This window comes from Asterias amurensis, chromosome 3 (assembly GCF_032118995.1).
Source record: "Asterias amurensis chromosome 3, ASM3211899v1".
NCBI classification, from domain to species: domain Eukaryota; kingdom Metazoa; phylum Echinodermata; class Asteroidea; order Forcipulatida; family Asteriidae; genus Asterias; species Asterias amurensis.
In genome coordinates, this window is record NC_092650.1 from 5,306,242 (window position 1) to 5,323,443 (window position 17,202).

At 40.7% G+C, this 17,202-nt stretch overlaps 1 protein-coding gene across 1 annotated transcript in view; it reads left to right on the forward strand.

Annotated features, from left to right (window-relative positions):
• The window catches only part of LOC139934584 (maestro heat-like repeat-containing protein family member 1), a 47,219-nt gene that overhangs the window by 14,844 nt on the left and 15,173 nt on the right, over positions 1–17,202 (forward strand). The window contains exons 16-28 of the mRNA XM_071928863.1: positions 240–347; positions 2,605–2,724; positions 4,020–4,142; positions 6,668–6,817; positions 7,238–7,440; positions 8,157–8,397; positions 9,127–9,237; positions 10,341–10,476; positions 11,473–11,585; positions 13,366–13,518; positions 14,274–14,428; positions 16,410–16,575; positions 16,925–17,139. Coding sequence (XP_071784964.1) covers positions 240–347; positions 2,605–2,724; positions 4,020–4,142; positions 6,668–6,817; positions 7,238–7,440; positions 8,157–8,397; positions 9,127–9,237; positions 10,341–10,476; positions 11,473–11,585; positions 13,366–13,518; positions 14,274–14,428; positions 16,410–16,575; positions 16,925–17,139 — 1,994 coding nt within the window. The remainder of the gene's footprint in view (positions 1–239; positions 348–2,604; positions 2,725–4,019; positions 4,143–6,667; positions 6,818–7,237; positions 7,441–8,156; positions 8,398–9,126; positions 9,238–10,340; positions 10,477–11,472; positions 11,586–13,365; positions 13,519–14,273; positions 14,429–16,409; positions 16,576–16,924; positions 17,140–17,202) is intronic.

The following is a 17,202-nucleotide window of genomic DNA, read 5'->3' on the forward strand; positions in this document are numbered from 1 at the left end:
CGGCGAGAGCTTGGGGAGTAACGTGTGATGGACAGTGGTAGCATAAATGGTAACATAATTGCTTCTCTCCACCCAGTAGTACATGTACCAATGGGTACCGGTAAAATCTGGGGGAGTAACATGCAATGGACTGGCATCCTGTCCGGGGGGAATAGAAATATTTTCAGCGTTTAATGCCAATGAAACATTGACTCGGACAGACTTAACAGTTACTTTTGTTACTTTACTTGCCCTTGCAGCTGCTCTCCAAGACGTTAGACACAGTGGAAGAGGAAGACTGGCACTGTGACATCGGCACAGCTCTAGGACAACAACTCCCACTGTACCAAGATACACCTCAAGAAAAGGTCAGTATCGTGTGCAACAGACTGTGCAAGTCTCGTGCGTACATGTATTCGATCAAGATTTTGTTTTGTCAGTAAGCCATTTGTGTATAAGATTTGAATATTGTCAGGTACAATGACCTGGGCCCAATTTCATGGCTCTGCTTACCGCTGAATTCTGCGCTTACGATCACGATTCCCCGCTTACGTGCAAGCGCCGAATTTCTGCGCTAGCCTTGTAAGCATAGAATGCCTAGTACATGTAACTTGCAGTACGCACGCGCAGAAGTAAAAAAAAACGCCGCTAACTCGTGAAATACGTTTGCCGTAAGCACAGAATTCCCTGCTTCCGTAAGCACCAATTCTCTGCTTACGGTAAGCAGAGCCATGAAATTGGACCCTGCTCACAATGATCACAAGGTACCAATTAAATTTGAATATATCAGACTATAGAGACGGTTGCTATTTCACATGATTCAGGGCAAGCTTTTGCATCAGATATGTAAGAGACGGTGAACACCCATTCACAGCTCTGAATGGATGTGTATGGCACAATGGTACCAGGGTTTACTCATCTGGAGGTTGCTATAAAAAAGCTTGCCCCCGCATCATTGACTTACATTATCAACTGTCTCTATAGTCTGAGGTATTCAAGTGTAAGCGGTAACTTGTGACTAAGCAAGTCATTGTTCCAGACGTTATTCAAATCTAACTCGCAAATGGTTTATTAGTTTATACTAACTTTATTGTATATATTGGTGGGAATGTATAGTACAAAAGGATACGAAATATGAAAGTAAAAAACAACTGAACAACAACAAAGATAATTCGAGAATTAAACATGGCCTCAGCTTCTGGTTCTTTGCTGACAAATTAAGAATTGGTGCCCTTCTCCGATCACAAAACTTATGTAAATACTTGTTTTGGATAGGCGCGATAAAAAGCCTTTTCATTGGTCAATGAGGCACCATGGTCCACTTTTTAGTAGTTGCACACAATTCTGGCGTAGATTTACAAAAAGGGGTTTCTAAGGAGTAAAGATCAAATAAACATCTTTGCTCTAGATTTTTAATTTTATTTCAAAAATAATTAGCAAATTATTTGTGTGTATTTATTATAAAAGTCATTTAATAAACAGTTTTTGACGCTCCGATGGAATGTTCCGGTGATCCAATTGAATAGTCTATGAGCATGCCCTGGAAGACTTTATGCATTCAATTAGTGTACATGTAGGCTGTGTTCATCCAGTTGGCCCTCCTCATGTAGACGCCGTTCATTTCTACTTCTTGCAGTTCTGGTCCATGTTGTTCCTGCATACACCATGACGTCAGCTATCCATCTTCTTCTTTGTCTTCTTCTTTTCCTTTTCCCTGTCCTTGATTGCATTTATCTTTCTTGCAGTTCTGGTCCATGTTGTTCCTGAATATACCCTGATGTCAGCTAGCCATCTTCGTCTCTGTCTACCTCCTTTCCTTTTCCCTGTCCTTGGTTGCATTTATCTTTCTTGCAGTTCTGGTCCATGTTGTTCCTGAATATACCCTGATGTCAGCTAGCCATCTTCGTCTCTGTCTACCTCCTTTCCTTTTCCCTGTCCTTGGTTGCATTTATCTTTCTTGCAGTTCTGGTCCATGTTGTTCCTGAATATACCCTGATGTCATCTCTCCATCTTCTTCTCTGTCTACCTCTTTTCCTTTTCCCATGTCCTTGGTTGCCAGTCTATTATTCTTGTTGTCCATCTGCTGTCACTTCTTCGGGCAGTGTGTCCAGCCCATCTCCATTTTGCTTGTTTTCTTGTCCTTCTGATTTCTCTTTAATTTTTCTTTCATATTTCTGTGGATTTAATCCTGTCTCTAACTGCGACAAGTAGCATTTGTGTCTTTATTGCTCTTTGTGTTGTGCAGAGTTTATGTTCTATCAGTTTTGTTATTGTCCATGGAAAACTTTAGGGAGCTTTCGTTTTCGACGACGGATGGTTCTGGGACGATAATGATTACATTTTTGTGTCATCTGAGTATGCGTCGGCTTTGATATCGGTCGTCCCTCAATTTCTACGACAGTACTTGGGATGAATCTTCGTTGTGCTGAAAACGACAATGTTTGGCTGACAAACGGTCGCAGAACCATCCGTCGTCGAAAATGAAAAAACTCCCTAATGTCCGATCCAATAAGAACATTCCTACGTTTCAGACTTTTCAGATGCCTTCTAAATAGATGAATTTGTGTATTCTTCCCAAACCCATTGTTGAAATCTTTGTTGAAATTTTTATTTTTCTCTTTTCAGAATTTTCTGTTCAAGTGTCTTGGGGTAGTGATGCGAAAGGTAAAGAACACACAGTTTGTGCAGAAGCAGCTTGACATCATGTTCTCCTCTATGAAACACAACGATCACATAGAAAGAGAGGTAAGCACAGACTTCAACTACATGTATAATAATAATAATGGGTTCTTGTATAGCACTCACATTTACCACTCATTCATAAATACCTCAGACAGATTCGCTATTCCTATTGGTTGAGAGCGCGTCACATGGGGGTGTTTAAACCTTTGCTTATAACCGGTTGTGAGCGGAGATTCCGCGCTAGTCTTGATGCAAGACGTTTCTTGTTACGGGCGATGCAGGCGCTGTCGGTTAGTTGGCCGCGCTGTGTGTGAAAGGAAAACCAGCGAATATGCACCAAGACTATACGCTCATGCGCACAAACGGAACCGCAAAACACACGCGTACAGACATCGTACATGTACATGTAACATGTATACTGAACATACCATGGAGTTGGAAACATAATGTACAGAGCTCAAGCACTCGGAAACGGATAAGTTTTACAGAGTTTCTTACTTTATTACGCCTTTTATTTTAAAACCAAAAAGGTATTTATGAATGTGAATAATAGGGTAGCTACTAGTTCTTTCACGGTGGTTTAAAACCTTGCATGGTTGAGTTGCCGTGTGATAAAGGCCCTCGCCTTTGGCTCGGGCCTTTATACGTGAATTCGACCATGCCTGTTTTAAACGAACGTGAAAGATCTAGTAGCTACCCTATTATTCCATTATTTATATTCAAGGCGCTTCAACATTCAGTATTCTGAAAGGTATTGTCTTTGTTGAGCTACATTTTTGAAACTATGAAACCAATTCGTCTTCATAGCACCATGTAATGGTTTACAAAGTGCTGTGGCGTAACATGCATGTGGGGAGTTTGCCGAGTTCCCTGGACAGGAAGATCATCATATTGCCCATAAAGATTGCTCACTTTAAATAAGGGAATAAAAGGGTAGCAACGAGTTCTTAAACAGCCGTTTAAAACCGGCACGGCCACGACCCAGCAAGGTTTTATACGGCAGTTTAAAATTGGTAAAACTTATCTGTTTTCTGACGTCCTTTCCTTGTGTTGCATTGTGTTGCATTTCTATGACTGTGACAGTTTTTGGATATATGCATGCGTGCGTGTAGTGGTAGTAGTATGCATCCTCATATTCATAGGCCATATGGTACGGCAAGATCATCACCCCTATGAATGAGGTTGTGGGCTACACTGCACAAGCGTATCCAAAAACAACCGGTTATACTAAACAGTTTCAGCTGGTCATTATCAACCGTTTAAACACCCCCACGTAACGCGCTCTCCATTAATAGGAAAAACGAAACTGTCTGATGAATGTTAATTTATGATTAATTGTTTCTTCTTTTCATCTCCAGGGTTGTGCCTACGGGATGGGATTTTGTGCTTCTACCCACCTGGACGTTGCACTGGCCAAACTAGAAAGCGTCGCCAAAATGGACATGGCTCGTAAGTCTACCGGCTTCTTCGGACTGGTCAAGGTAGGTTTTAATTTACTTAAGATCTAGGTGTCTATCTGAGCATGGTATAATTGTAGCTGGTTTGAAGCAAGGGGCTCTGTAGTCGAATTCAGTTTTGTGGAGCACTATTTTTCCAAAAGAGTTTATATGAAAGTGGAAAACAAACTACAAGTCTCTTACCTCACGTCAAAAGTCCTGAGGTCTTAAAAAAAAACTACATGTATAAATTAATATTCATAAATAGCTCATACAGTTTCGCTATTCCTATTGGTGGATATCGCGTCACGTGGGGTGTATAAACCTTTGATAATGACCCGTGTTTATAACCAGCTGGCTTCTGCAGATCGGGCGCGCAAGATTATCACGCGGAACGCAATTCATAGCTATAGTAACAGCATGTAATCTAAGCGCATGCGTGTACAAACAACCCACGGGCATCAAACATATTCTTCACAAAGTTTTTGAAAAAAATATTTCACACCTCAAATTTTTAATTGTTAAAGTGTCTTTTAAACTGTATTTTGTCAACGTTTTTTTAACAAAAGGGGCATTTATAAATGGGAATAAAAGAGTAGTGACTCGTTCTTAAACGTCCGTTTAAAACCTCGCAGGGTCGTTGCCGTGCGGTAGAGGCCCTCGCCTTCGGCTCAGGACTTTATCACACGGCCGCCGACCCTGCTGGCTTTAATCGACCGTTGAAGAACTCGTCGCTACCCTTTTTTTCCCTTAGTAAACTTGCAGGTACAACCACAAGTAAATCTATTTAGTGTGAGTGTTGGTTCTGAAAAAGACCCTGAGGTCTTGTTGGTTTCCCCCCAAATTCTAGCCCTACCATGGTTCCCTCCCAGATCATACTTTGTGTCTGGTACTCTGGAATTGCCCATCTACAGTTGTGTTATTCGTTTGTATTTTGGGAGGGAAATACAGTAAAGTTTGTGTGTTCATCGTCAATCTCAAATGACACATTAAGTTAAAGTTTCAAGTGTTTATCCTTTACCTTGTATGACTTTCTTCACTTCCTTCAAGAACCAGACGTTATTCTCAGTAAGTCCGCACTTTTTGGCTCTTCCAAAAGAGCCCTAAATGGTGAAATGTTGCAACCGCCGCATAATATGTGACAAAGACCTTTTCATTTGTTCAATGTGTTTCCTGTAAAAACCTGGGCCCAATTTCATAGAGCTACTAAGCACAAAAATTTGCTTAGCATGGAATTTTTGCCTTCATTAAAACAGGATAACCAACCAAGTTTCCCTGTGATTTCAGGATAAGTAGACAACAGCTGAATACCTGTAACAAGCAATATGCAAAAAATGGAAATTCAGTTGGTAGTCCTGTTTTTATCAAGGAAGAAATTTCATGCTGAGCAAATTTTTTTGCTTAGCAGCTCTATGGAATTGGACCCTGATCATCATACCGTTTGGTTGTTGTTTGTTTAAGCTGTAAACTTTGTGACTGTCATTTTGAGTAACTGACAGACAAGTTCAATAAGCCCGGCCCTCCATTCTCTTGCTTTGTCATGAGTGGGTTTGTTAAGCAATCAGAAATCAGGTGACTTGTCATGGTCGTCACCGTCCCAATGATCTGAGTTGCACCATTTTGGTAGTCATTATCGCTGTGTGTTATACATGTACAGTGTACTGCGCTTTTTTTGAGTCCCGCAATGGTGAGTGTGGCACTAGTAGCCATTTTGTGTCTGTTGTGTCTTTTTGTCTTTTGTTTATGCTACTTTTTTTTTTACACAAGGTTAAAAGCCACTCTTGGTATGGGGCTACAAGAAGAACAATTATTTAATGATTTTATTTTTATTTTTATTTCAAAAATATTGCCACAAAGAAAAAATGTACGAAGTTCATTGGGCTTTGCCACCTTTTTTTTGTTTTCTTTCGCATGTCTGGGCTAAGATTTATTATTATTATTATTGTTATTATTTATTGGGCATAAAAACACATACAAAATACAAACATAATCAAAATAAAACAAAAACAAAAGCCAGGGATATATGCCTGGAATTAAAAAAGTTTACCAAAAAACTGCAACCCGAAGGCCTTCAACTCCAATATCCCTGGCCATATTGATTCTTAAACCCCTTCAGAGACCACAGCAGACACTCACTTTCACTCCACCTAAAAATATCAATGTACAGTAATGTAAATTTTACAATTTCTCATTTTTTTCACTTTCCCCAAGTACTTATATTCTAGAGCTACTTTTATCTGATTTTCAAATATGGGGCCCTCAGAAAAACAACAAAATCGTTAATAAATTGTATCTGTTATTTTTGTTGTAGTAGTTTTTACTGTAGTACATTTGTTGTTCATTTGACTTGCCCGTATATATTGTATTTTTTCGTTCTTAATGCTTGTCTTTTTCTTTTTGGTTGTCACTCTATTATATCACACCTTCGATGTATACATAGTACACCATACATGTAATTGTTAGTTTTCTACCAATTTGCCAGTGGAAATCAAGTTTCTATATTTTTTTAAGAGTAACAAATGATAACAGCTCTTTCTTTGTCTTTGTTTGCGGTGTGGTCTCCACCCCAGGATAAATCTGAAGCTGATGTGGAAAGAATCAAGAGCACTGTGATGCTTTCCTATGGGTACGTCACGCTGTTCGCTCCCAGTGACATCATAGCGTCTCGAGTGGAGGCTAACATCTTGAGAAACATCAATCCACACTTTGCCAATGTCAAGGTAGGTTGTTTAGTTAGATTGCTTGGTAATTACATTACCAAGCATAGTAATTGGGAGAGGTTGATGGTATAAAACATTGTGAGAAACAGCTCCCTCTGAAGTAACGTAGTTTTCTAGAAAGAAGTAACTTTCCACAAGTTTGATTTTAAGACCTCAAAATTAGATGATGAGGTTCCAAAATCAAGCATCTGAAAGCACACAACTTCATGTGACAAGGGTGTTTTTTCTTCCATTATTATCTCGCAACTGCGACGACCAATTGAATTCAAATTTTCACAGGTTTGTTATTGTATGCATATGTTGAGATTAAGTACACCAAGAGAGAAGACTGGTCTTTGACAATAACCAAAAGTGTCCAGTGCCTCTAATGCCAAGGCAAAAAGGGTACACGCTGAACATCGTCTTTCGTTCCCTCTGTAGGACACCTCCGTGAAGCAGAACTTGATCCGAGCGGTGGACCTGATCGGGACGGCCTTGCACCCTGACAACCTGAAGCGCCTGTACTCCTTCAGTAAGAAGACGGAGCTCCTTAACCACATGGTGCTGTACATGAGGGCTGAGAGCACCAGGGACCTGTCTAACGATACCAGGAGCCTTGCCATGAAAGCCTGCGCTACGTTGGTGTATCCTTTCAAATCTGTACCCCAACCTTTCCATGTGTGTCTTGATCAAAGATACTAGTAGCTCTTTCCACACTGTACATGTTGTATAAACCTCTTACCCTCATGGAAGACAGCCCTTGGGGAGGCCCCGGGAGTTTTTTTTACCCAGCGGTTACCTCGGCGTACTTTCACACTCTCCCTGCCTAGGTCCCTATTCCACGGCGTTCCGGTTGCACGTTCCAAGAATACCCCAGGGTTTTACAGCTTACCCCTACTCCAGAGCAGGGTTGGCTATTCCACGGAGTACATGTACAATGTATGCCCATTTGCTGGGGTAGATCAGGGGTTAAGCGATCCAAGTGTGAAAGGGTCGGCCATTATTGTTCCTTTATGTATAATTTTGCCTTTACACTACCTTTAAGTTATCAATTTGATTTGTTATTGATCATCGGTTATCAATCAATTTATCCATCCATATGCCCTTCATCTGTTTAATGGACTCTTGAAAGACACATCAGTTCAGTCGTACCATCTAATTTGTATTTGATTTCGCTGCATTGGATATTCTCCTTCAGGTTTTTGGTTCCATTCTCCCTAGCGCTTTGTATCCTTTGGTAAAGGCGCTTTACAAATACGGTTATTATTATGAGATAATTGACCACCTGTGTCAATTTCATAATCAAACTTTCAGCCAACTCAGATTAACTTTATCAACCCTTGACTTCGACCAATCCCAGCAAACTGGAGCCTCAGCTGAGCGATGCCGACACCTTCGACCTGATCAAGACCAGCACCGACTGTCTGTTCAAGTTACCGGCCGGGCTGCTGGTACCCGGCAAGGGCAAGGAGGAAGCCAAGGAAGAGCAGGTGCGAGAGAACGAGACGCTCATCAAGGCTACGTTTAAGAGTCTTCATGACCTGCTGGAAGAGCTACTTCGCAAGGACCTGACCTCGCAGGGATTTCTGAAAGTCTTTAAAGTGAGTTGTGAACCTGTGGATTGGGAGGGTTTTCTCCTGTTGTAACTTTTTGTCTTCACAGATGTATCTTTCAACCTTCAAACCGTCAAATTATGTGAACTTAAAGGGAAAGTTTGTATATCTTTTGTTTGAGAAACCAATATTACATGTATATAGCCAATTGATCTCAAACTTCTACAGGTTTGTCAGTTTATGTATAATGGTACATGTAGTTTACATAAAGTTCTCACACTGTCAGCAACATTTTTCATGTAGCAAAAACCAATTCTTTAATGTTCCTTTGAAATGATTTTTGACGTATATCATGAAAGAAGTTCATCAGGCTGGTAAAATATCAACGTATTAAATGTATTTTCTAAGAAACACAGCCAAATACTCACGTAATTTTGTTTGCGTTTCGACTAGTTTCCACTAGTCATCCTCAGAACGAAGCACCACCAGTCGGTTGGTGGCGCTGTTGCCTGCTTCGGCCACTGGGTGGTGGTTTGGCCGAGTGTGTCCTCCCCCGAGTGTGTCCTCCCCCGGGGGAGGACACACTCGCCCAAACCACCACCCAGTGGCCGAAGCAGGCAACAGCGCCACCAACCAACTGGTGGTGCCTCATTCTGAGGATGACTAGTGGAAACTAGTGGAAACGTAAACAAAATTACGTGAGTATTTGGCTGTGTTTCTTAGAAAATACATTTAATAAGTTGATTTTTGACGTATTTATTTCATGTTCCTCTGTAGCATCTGGAGCCATGGTTTGTGTCGACCCAAGACCAAGAGAGGGAGAGGACGCTTGCTGCCAACCTGGCTCTGCTTAAGTTCTATCAGGAAAATCTCACAGACGTCTCCTCGGTAAGATTGCTCTCTTGCTCAGTTCTTCAGTTCAGTTCTTTGAAGGCATACTGTACCTTTGTTCTTTTGACTTTTCAATTGTTTAAAGCCATTGGACACTTTCGGTAAACAGTATTGTCCAAAGGCCCACACTTCGTGTATCACAACTTATATATAAAATAACAAACCTGTGAAAATTTAGGCTCAATCGGTCATCGGAGTCGGGACATGTGTCATGACATGTGTTTACAATAAATCCGTAATTCTCGTTGTCGAGAATTGATAATTGTTTCAATGTTTTCTCAAAAAGTAAAGCATTTCATGGAATAGTATTTCAAGAGAAGTCTTTTACCTTTACCTTCTGTAAACCCTGTAAGTTATTTGTAAATTGGTGAACTTTTATGTTTTTTCTGTTCCGAAAGTGTATAATGGCTTTAAGTCTTATAAATGTAGATGTATACAATAAAACTACAGAAATGTTACTTCAAAAGGTGGTGATGTTTTTGAGATTTTGCAGGAAATCTGGAGTGAATAGGACCACGCAGAAAAAAAGAAAGTTACACAATCTGAGATACATTACTGTCGGTAACGCTTCTCAGATTCCAATTTGGGGGCATAAAAAAAAAACTTGAATATAATTTTTAACTTCAATACTTCAAAGTGACATGATTTTCAAAATGCTTCATACAATCTTAAGCTGCAGTACTTTCTACCAAGTAATTTTTTATCGGCATTAATTGTAAGAGTGATTATCAATACTGGATGTTGAAGTGCCTTAAGGGTCACTGAGTGCATATGAGCGCTATAGATAAGTTGCAATAGACACCATCTTTCCGGGCAAATTGCATTTTGGCTTGCAGGCGCATCAAGCGACCAGTTTATTAACGCAGCCATGCTGTTTAAAAACCAATCAGGCAACGGGTTTTGTGAAATGTGCACGTGGTACACGCTGTTCTTGCGCAAAACGTGTGGCTACATGTATGTGATTCAAATTGCCCATTAAGATGGCCGATTTACGTCATGTGGGAACTCTATTTGAGAAGCTACTTCAATTATTTATTATGTGGGTGATGATTCGACAACAACACATTGATTGGTATTAACTGGTTCTCTCTGCGTTTCAGGGCATGGGATCATTTTCAAATATGGGCATATTGATCGGTCGACTGGTTCCCCGTTGCTCGGACCCTGTCTTCGCTGTTAGAGAGAGTGCTCTGGAATCCATTCAGCTCATCCTTAAGATAGATCTGTTATATCAAGGTAATGTTGCTGACTAGACTTAATGACGAGTTTTTAGTGGCGTGTTTGATCAGCAGAGTGTTGGTTCGAATCTCTGTTGGTTTTCTTTCCTTCAGACCTGCGCCTTTGAATGCTTCACAGATACAGCGCGCAATGCATGTGCTGTGATATTGTTATTATTCATGCAATGGTCATAGGTAGGGCATGGCTTGAGTATATGACCAACAGCTTGAGTACAGTTTGTATATGACCTTCACGAAAGACTTTGCTAGGGTCGAAACGTCAGACCATCAATTAATTTTTGCAACTATACATGTACCATCGGTCCTTTTGGTTGGTATTTTTTTTGCAACAGGTAATTCTATTTTCCCATATATAATTATACTAATACCGATATCATTTTTGGGAGAAACATTTTCTGTGCCGTGAAAACTGGGCCTTAAAGACACTGCCCCCGATTTCACAAAACTCTTCCTAACTTAAGACTAATCTTAGGACTTACACATGTAGGACGAGTTCAACCCTGCACTGTAGCATGCACACCTTATAATTAATCCTAAGCTAGGACGAGTTACTCGACCTAACTCGAGATAAGACGAGTCCTAACTCTTTGTGAAATCGATCCCTGGACACTGTTGGTGTATCTCAACATAGGCACAAAATAACAAACCTGTGAAAACTTGAACTCAACTGGTCGTCGAAGTTGCGGGATATTAACGGAAGATAAACACCCTTGTCACACAAAGTTGTGTGCTTTCAGATGCTTGATTTTGGGACCTCAACATCTAATTCTTAGGTCTTACATCAAACACAATACTAAGTGGAAAATTACTTCTGTCTCGAAAACAACGTTATTTCCGAGGGAGCGGTTTTTCACAATTTGTTATACTGTCAACAGCTCTCCATTGCTCGTTACCAAGTAGGTTTTCATGCTAACAATTATTGTGAGTAATTACCAATAGTGTCCAGTGCCTTTAATGACTTGAGCTGAATTTGTAATTTGTTTGTACTTTGCAGGGAAGAACTCATCTTTTAAGGACCCCGTTGTGGAAGCACTTGCAAGCCTGCGGACCAGGGCACAACAGACTGACCCTAACATGCTATACGGCCTCGTTAATGACCTCGCAAAGGTGGGTCAAAGGTCAAATAGAAGTTTACCAAAATGTCAAGACCAAACCGACTCTTTTTCGGAGCCAACACTCCCACAAAAGAAATTAAAGCATTGTTGCACTCTAAAGATTACTATTATACACATGTGAAGTAACTAGTGTACGTCTATTCCCCCGAGGGACTTTGAGCGACAGGAAGAGGGACCTACAAATGTATTTTATAGTTAAATTTTCTGGTCACTAACAGGCCCGAGGGGAAATAGGCGTACACTAGTTTCCAGTCAATATGTGTTTTATAACACACCTCAGACTTAAATGTGAAACACGAAAAGAAATCTAGAAAAGAAAGGAAGTTTTGAAGTTGCTGTTCACGGTTCACGTTAAGAGAGGACGCTGTAACCAGGCACTATTTTAAAAGAATAGTGCCTGGCGGGCTCTATTCCCGCAAAACAAGCGTGCGCGATCACTTGACTATATTAGTTCACCTCACGTGACCGTGTTTCAGCCAACCAGAATACAGAACAAGCAAGAGCTGTGATATAATTATTTATTGTTTCTTCTTAAACATATGGTGGTTGCCAGGTCGGTTTAGTTGGTATCTTGCTCTTCCTTTCATCTCTGTTGGCCTGTGTTTGAATCCCCAAAGTGTCTTGGGAGTTTTTGATTTCCAGACATTACCAGGGCCCAATTTCAAGGCCAGTCAGAAGCCATACAAATCCAAGGCAACGTGTTTCTTTAAGCAGCTCTATGAAATTGGGCCCAGGTTCGACTGATCCCTGGCTACACGACAGCTAACAGTTCTATGGCTTCTGACTTACACCCTGCCGAACAAAGATTTTGACAAAATAGGGAGACTGCCTTTATAGGGCTAGATAGCTCAGCTGATAGAGCTCATTTCAATCCCGCTCTTGCCTATTTTTCTATGTTCAACCCCAAATTATTTAAAGCTTACCCGGTCAGTTTTCTTTGTGGTTCTTAACTTTATATAATAAAAAAAAATAATAATCATTGCCTATGCATGGCTTTTCGTCTTGCCACATTTAATGCTGCTCCCCATGTAAAGCTTTATCCCTAAATAATCTCCACTGTATTTTTACAGTTCTACCCCAGGTTAACCTCAATGCTTTTTATTCCCATTAATAGACTGTGCAAGTATTTTGTGTATTAACTTATAGGACCTGTTCAAATAGCTCCTTCACATGTGAACCACTTTTGGTGTTCCCACAAAGTTCTTTGCCTCTGTACGGTATTATTTTATAGAAAATTTTGGGGATTCAAGAGCAATTAATTTTCCATTGAGATTTGTTCTTGAGAAAATATGGTGATGTTCACCAGAAATCACAACCATTTTTTCCAACAATCTACCATGGTACAAGGCTTACCTCCAATTGAGCCAAAACATAATGACAAACAATAAAGGCAGTCTGTCCGCTTTTGTAGGCCACATTTGCGGCGTGTCCAGGCCTAGCCCTTAAGAGCATCGGATTCAAGCTCTGGTTTTTGATCAGCAGAGTGTGGGTTCAAGTCCCAGTCGTGACACTTGTGTCCTCAAGCAAGAAATTTGACCTTGATTGCTAAGTAAAAGTTGGGGAGGTAGTGCTTTCTGCTCTATCAGTTGTAGCCCACACATTGAAGTGTCCTTCAGGCCATGTGTGTCTGGCACTGGTCTGGCGACTTGCATAAAAAAAAAAAAAAAAAAAAAAAAAAAAAAAAAAAAAAATACACAGAATACATGCACTGTTTATTCCTATTCAAATTACCGACTGATTCTATTCCCCTTCCTTTCTCTTTAAACCTCCAGGGTCTGTCAAAGAAAATCCCTTCTGCGCAACTCAAATCTTTCATCTATATGTTGATAGAGGGCCTCCTTGACATTCAATCCCACTGCTCCAGCGGCTCTTGTGTCGTCCTTAACGCCATGCTGAAGAACCGGGGCACTGAGCTCATTGTGGATGTAGGTTTATCGCATTTGTTGTTTGTAAAATAAAGTGCTGGATTGGCAATTATGTGGGTTTTTGAGGCATTGCATGGTGAGGTGTTAGTGTATATTCATAAACCTCAAACCCTGTCATAAAAAGTGTTTTTCTTTGTTCAAGCACCTTGAGCACCTTACATCCGTGGATACATACGCAATATAGGACTCCAATATTATCAAACCAAATAGTGTACTCCTATAGACCTTTATCACGGTGTGACCATCTTGATGTTACTCCATTCCAACTCATTGTAACCAAACTGAGGCTGGATGAAATAATAGTCTGGTGCCATGCGCAATGAGCGTTAGCATTCATTACTGTTTATTGGAAACAGGGAACATGACCAGGATGGTGACGGCGTGATAAAGGTCTACAGTGTCTATCATATCTCAAAAAAGCACCTGGTTGCAGAGAAACAATTTATGATTAAGCATTTTTGCACAGTCAAAGACCACTGTTCATATACTCACAAGTGGCTTTTTGTTAAGTCGGCTGATGTGTAGCATTCCCCCAAAATCCCTTATTACATGTATGTGCCATTCTCTCCATGAGGTCCCAAATGACTATAATTCCTGAACCACCCCGGCCTTCACTGGTAACAATTTATACACCTGGTTGCAGAGAAGCAATTTATGATTAAGCGTTCTGCAAAGTCTGACAGACCAGACTGCTTACTGAGGAGTCCTGAATCGTCATCATTTGGTAATTTCTTTTGAATTCCCTTTACCATTAGGTGAACGAGATGATTGCCGCCATCCATTTCAAATTGATCAACATCAAATGTCAGCAGACTCGCACTGGTACCCTGCGTGCCGTCCGTACACTGGCGACCAACCACCTGGCAAACGTGATGGATACTCTATTGAAATACCCGCTGCCATATGATGAGTAAGGTTTATCCATACTCTTTTTAGACAATAGAGTTATATATAACAACTAGAGGGCGCACTGGTGATGCTTCTTGCACAAACGCGTCGGGACCCCAAGGAAACAGGCGCGCCCCATTCTGTATGTGCGTTGAATATTAAACAGTTTGTGTTTATTAAACGCTACGCGATGCTGTTTTTTCAACTTACAAAATGGCCGCACAAACACACGCTAAGCAATGCCTGTTTTGTCAACTTAGAAAATGGCCGCCTGCGCGCACGCCGGGTCGCGTATAGATTCCAGTGCGCCCTCTAGTTCTTATATATAACTCTATGATTTAGACCCTTTTCAAAACCACAGCTGTGTTGTGCTAAAGGAGTGTCCTTTAGCAAATTTTGTATTTCATCAAGCTGTTTACCGTAAGCAAGGGTAAATGCTGGCTAACCCGCGGTAAGCACACGAGTACCGTAACTATGCAAATCCATGGTGAACGTGCATTCATCAGAATTCGGTCCCTCAAAATCAAAATCAAAATCATCCCTCTTACGTTAAAGGCTCTTCATCAACTCGCCCCAATCTACATCCGGGACACTCTACGCACCCATGTCCCGCCTCGCTAGCTACGTAGAGAGAGCTTTCTCCGGCATTGCACCTTGTCTTTGGAACTCACTGCCGCTTGCCCTCAGAACACAAAGTAATCCCTCAATCTTCAAAGGGCAGCTCGAAACACACCTCTTCAAAGAATTATCTTAAATCATGGACTCTTGACTTTGGGAACCGGCGCCCTTGAATGGCATTTTCTTTGTCAGATACTGTGCGCTCTATAAGTGCTGTATATTATTATGCGTGCTTAAGAGATTTTCTGCTTACTTGAGAAATCATGGTGAGATACGTGTACGTTTATGCTTATGCAATTTTCTGCTACATTTAGCACCAAAATTTGCTTATGGGTAAACAGCTTTATGAAATTGAGCCCAGGCTCCAGCCCAGGCTCCAGCCCAGGCTCCAGCTTCTAAAATGCTTGTTTTCAATACAGGGCCTAAATGTTCCCGAAGAGCCCAAACCCAACCCTTGGTTTATTAATAAAGGCCTAATTTTTTTTTTAAACGCAAGCAATCGGGTAGGGACTGAAAACACGATCCAACAGCAAGGCTCCAATGTGAGGTGGGATTTAAGCCGGTTTGAAGAGGTGAAAGTCAGGGAAGAAAACCACTAGAGCTGTTCTGATCTCCTACATCATACACAGTTCATTCAATTTCACACAAACCTTAAAGACAGTTGACACTTTTGGTAATTGTCAAAGACCAGTCTTCTCACTTGCTGTATCTCATTATATGCATGAAATAACTAACCTGTGAAAATTTGAGCTCCATCGGTCATCGAAGTTGCGAGATAATAATGAAAGAAAAAACACCCTTGTCACACGAAGTTGTGTGCTTTCTTATGCTTGATTTCGAGACCTCAAATTCTAAACTTGAGGTCTCGAAATCAAATTCGAGGAAAATTACTTCTTTCTCGAAAACTACATCAACTCAGAGGGAGCCGTTTCTCACAATGTTTTATACTATCAACGTCTCCCCATTACTTATTTCCAAGTAAGGTTTATACTAAACATTATTTTGAGTAATTACCAATAGTGTCCACTGCCTTTAAAGGAACATTACAGAATCGGTTTTGCTAACAAAACATTTGCTGGCAGTGAAAGCACTTTATGTAATCCACCATGTACATCACATAAACTGACAAACCTGTAGAAGTTTGAGATCAATCGGCCGTCTGGGTCATGAGAAAATAGTGAAAACCCAAGTAAACGCAAAATTAGACTATTTATTTCTCATCAAATACGACTTTTCATACAAAAACATTTCAAAGGATGTTTTCTTCTATAATTATTATTAGACCGTGTAAGTTTGACGTAGATCTGTGATCTTCACAAATTCTTTTCTTACCAATTCTGTAATGCTCCTTTAAAGTAAACAGCAGCATTATATTTTTTCCACAGACACATCAAAGACTGTTGGAAGTCGCTAGCCAGCGACCCTCTTATCCTCAGGCATAGTTTCGACAGTTTCATGGACACGCTGACCCGTAATGTCCACTACGAGGAGAAGGTCGATCCAAAAACGAGGAAGACTCTCTCCAAGACTGCAACATTGCCTCCTCTTACTGTAAGTATGATTGGATTGTGATTTTTCAGCCAGTTTCCTTGGCTTCACAACCAGAATATAGTAATAATAATAGTGGCTTCTTATGGCTTCGTACCCGCTGCTAAAATATAGGATTCAAACTTCCTGTAGCTACTGGGCAATTCTCGATGGTCTAGTTGGTAAGATACTGCTCTATAATTGCAAGGGTCGTGGGTTCGAATCTCAACCGAGTAATATGCCTGGTGATATTTTTTCACAGATCTTGGGAAAGTACTCGAGTATACAGTGCTAAATTTGGGTAAAAACAAAATCATTATTCTTTATTTCCTATGCAAATTTAATGTCAATGAAGGATTTGTCATTTTTGTAGATTGTACATGCCCTGATCGAGATCCTTCAAGTGGAAGAAACAGAGCCGACCATTCGTGAGCAGTTCCATCGCATCTTTGCTGCCTTGCTGATCTACGTCGGCTCTTGCATCGGAGTCAAACCACCCCCTCCTCCTGAGTCCACCGGCAAGAATGGAACGAGCAGTAAAGAGAAGAAAGCTGTCACCAAGGCTTTTGCATCCATCAAACCCTCTGTGTGAGCAGAATTTAGTTCTAGCAATCATATAAAAATAGGTGCAATTCCAAAATGACCTTACTT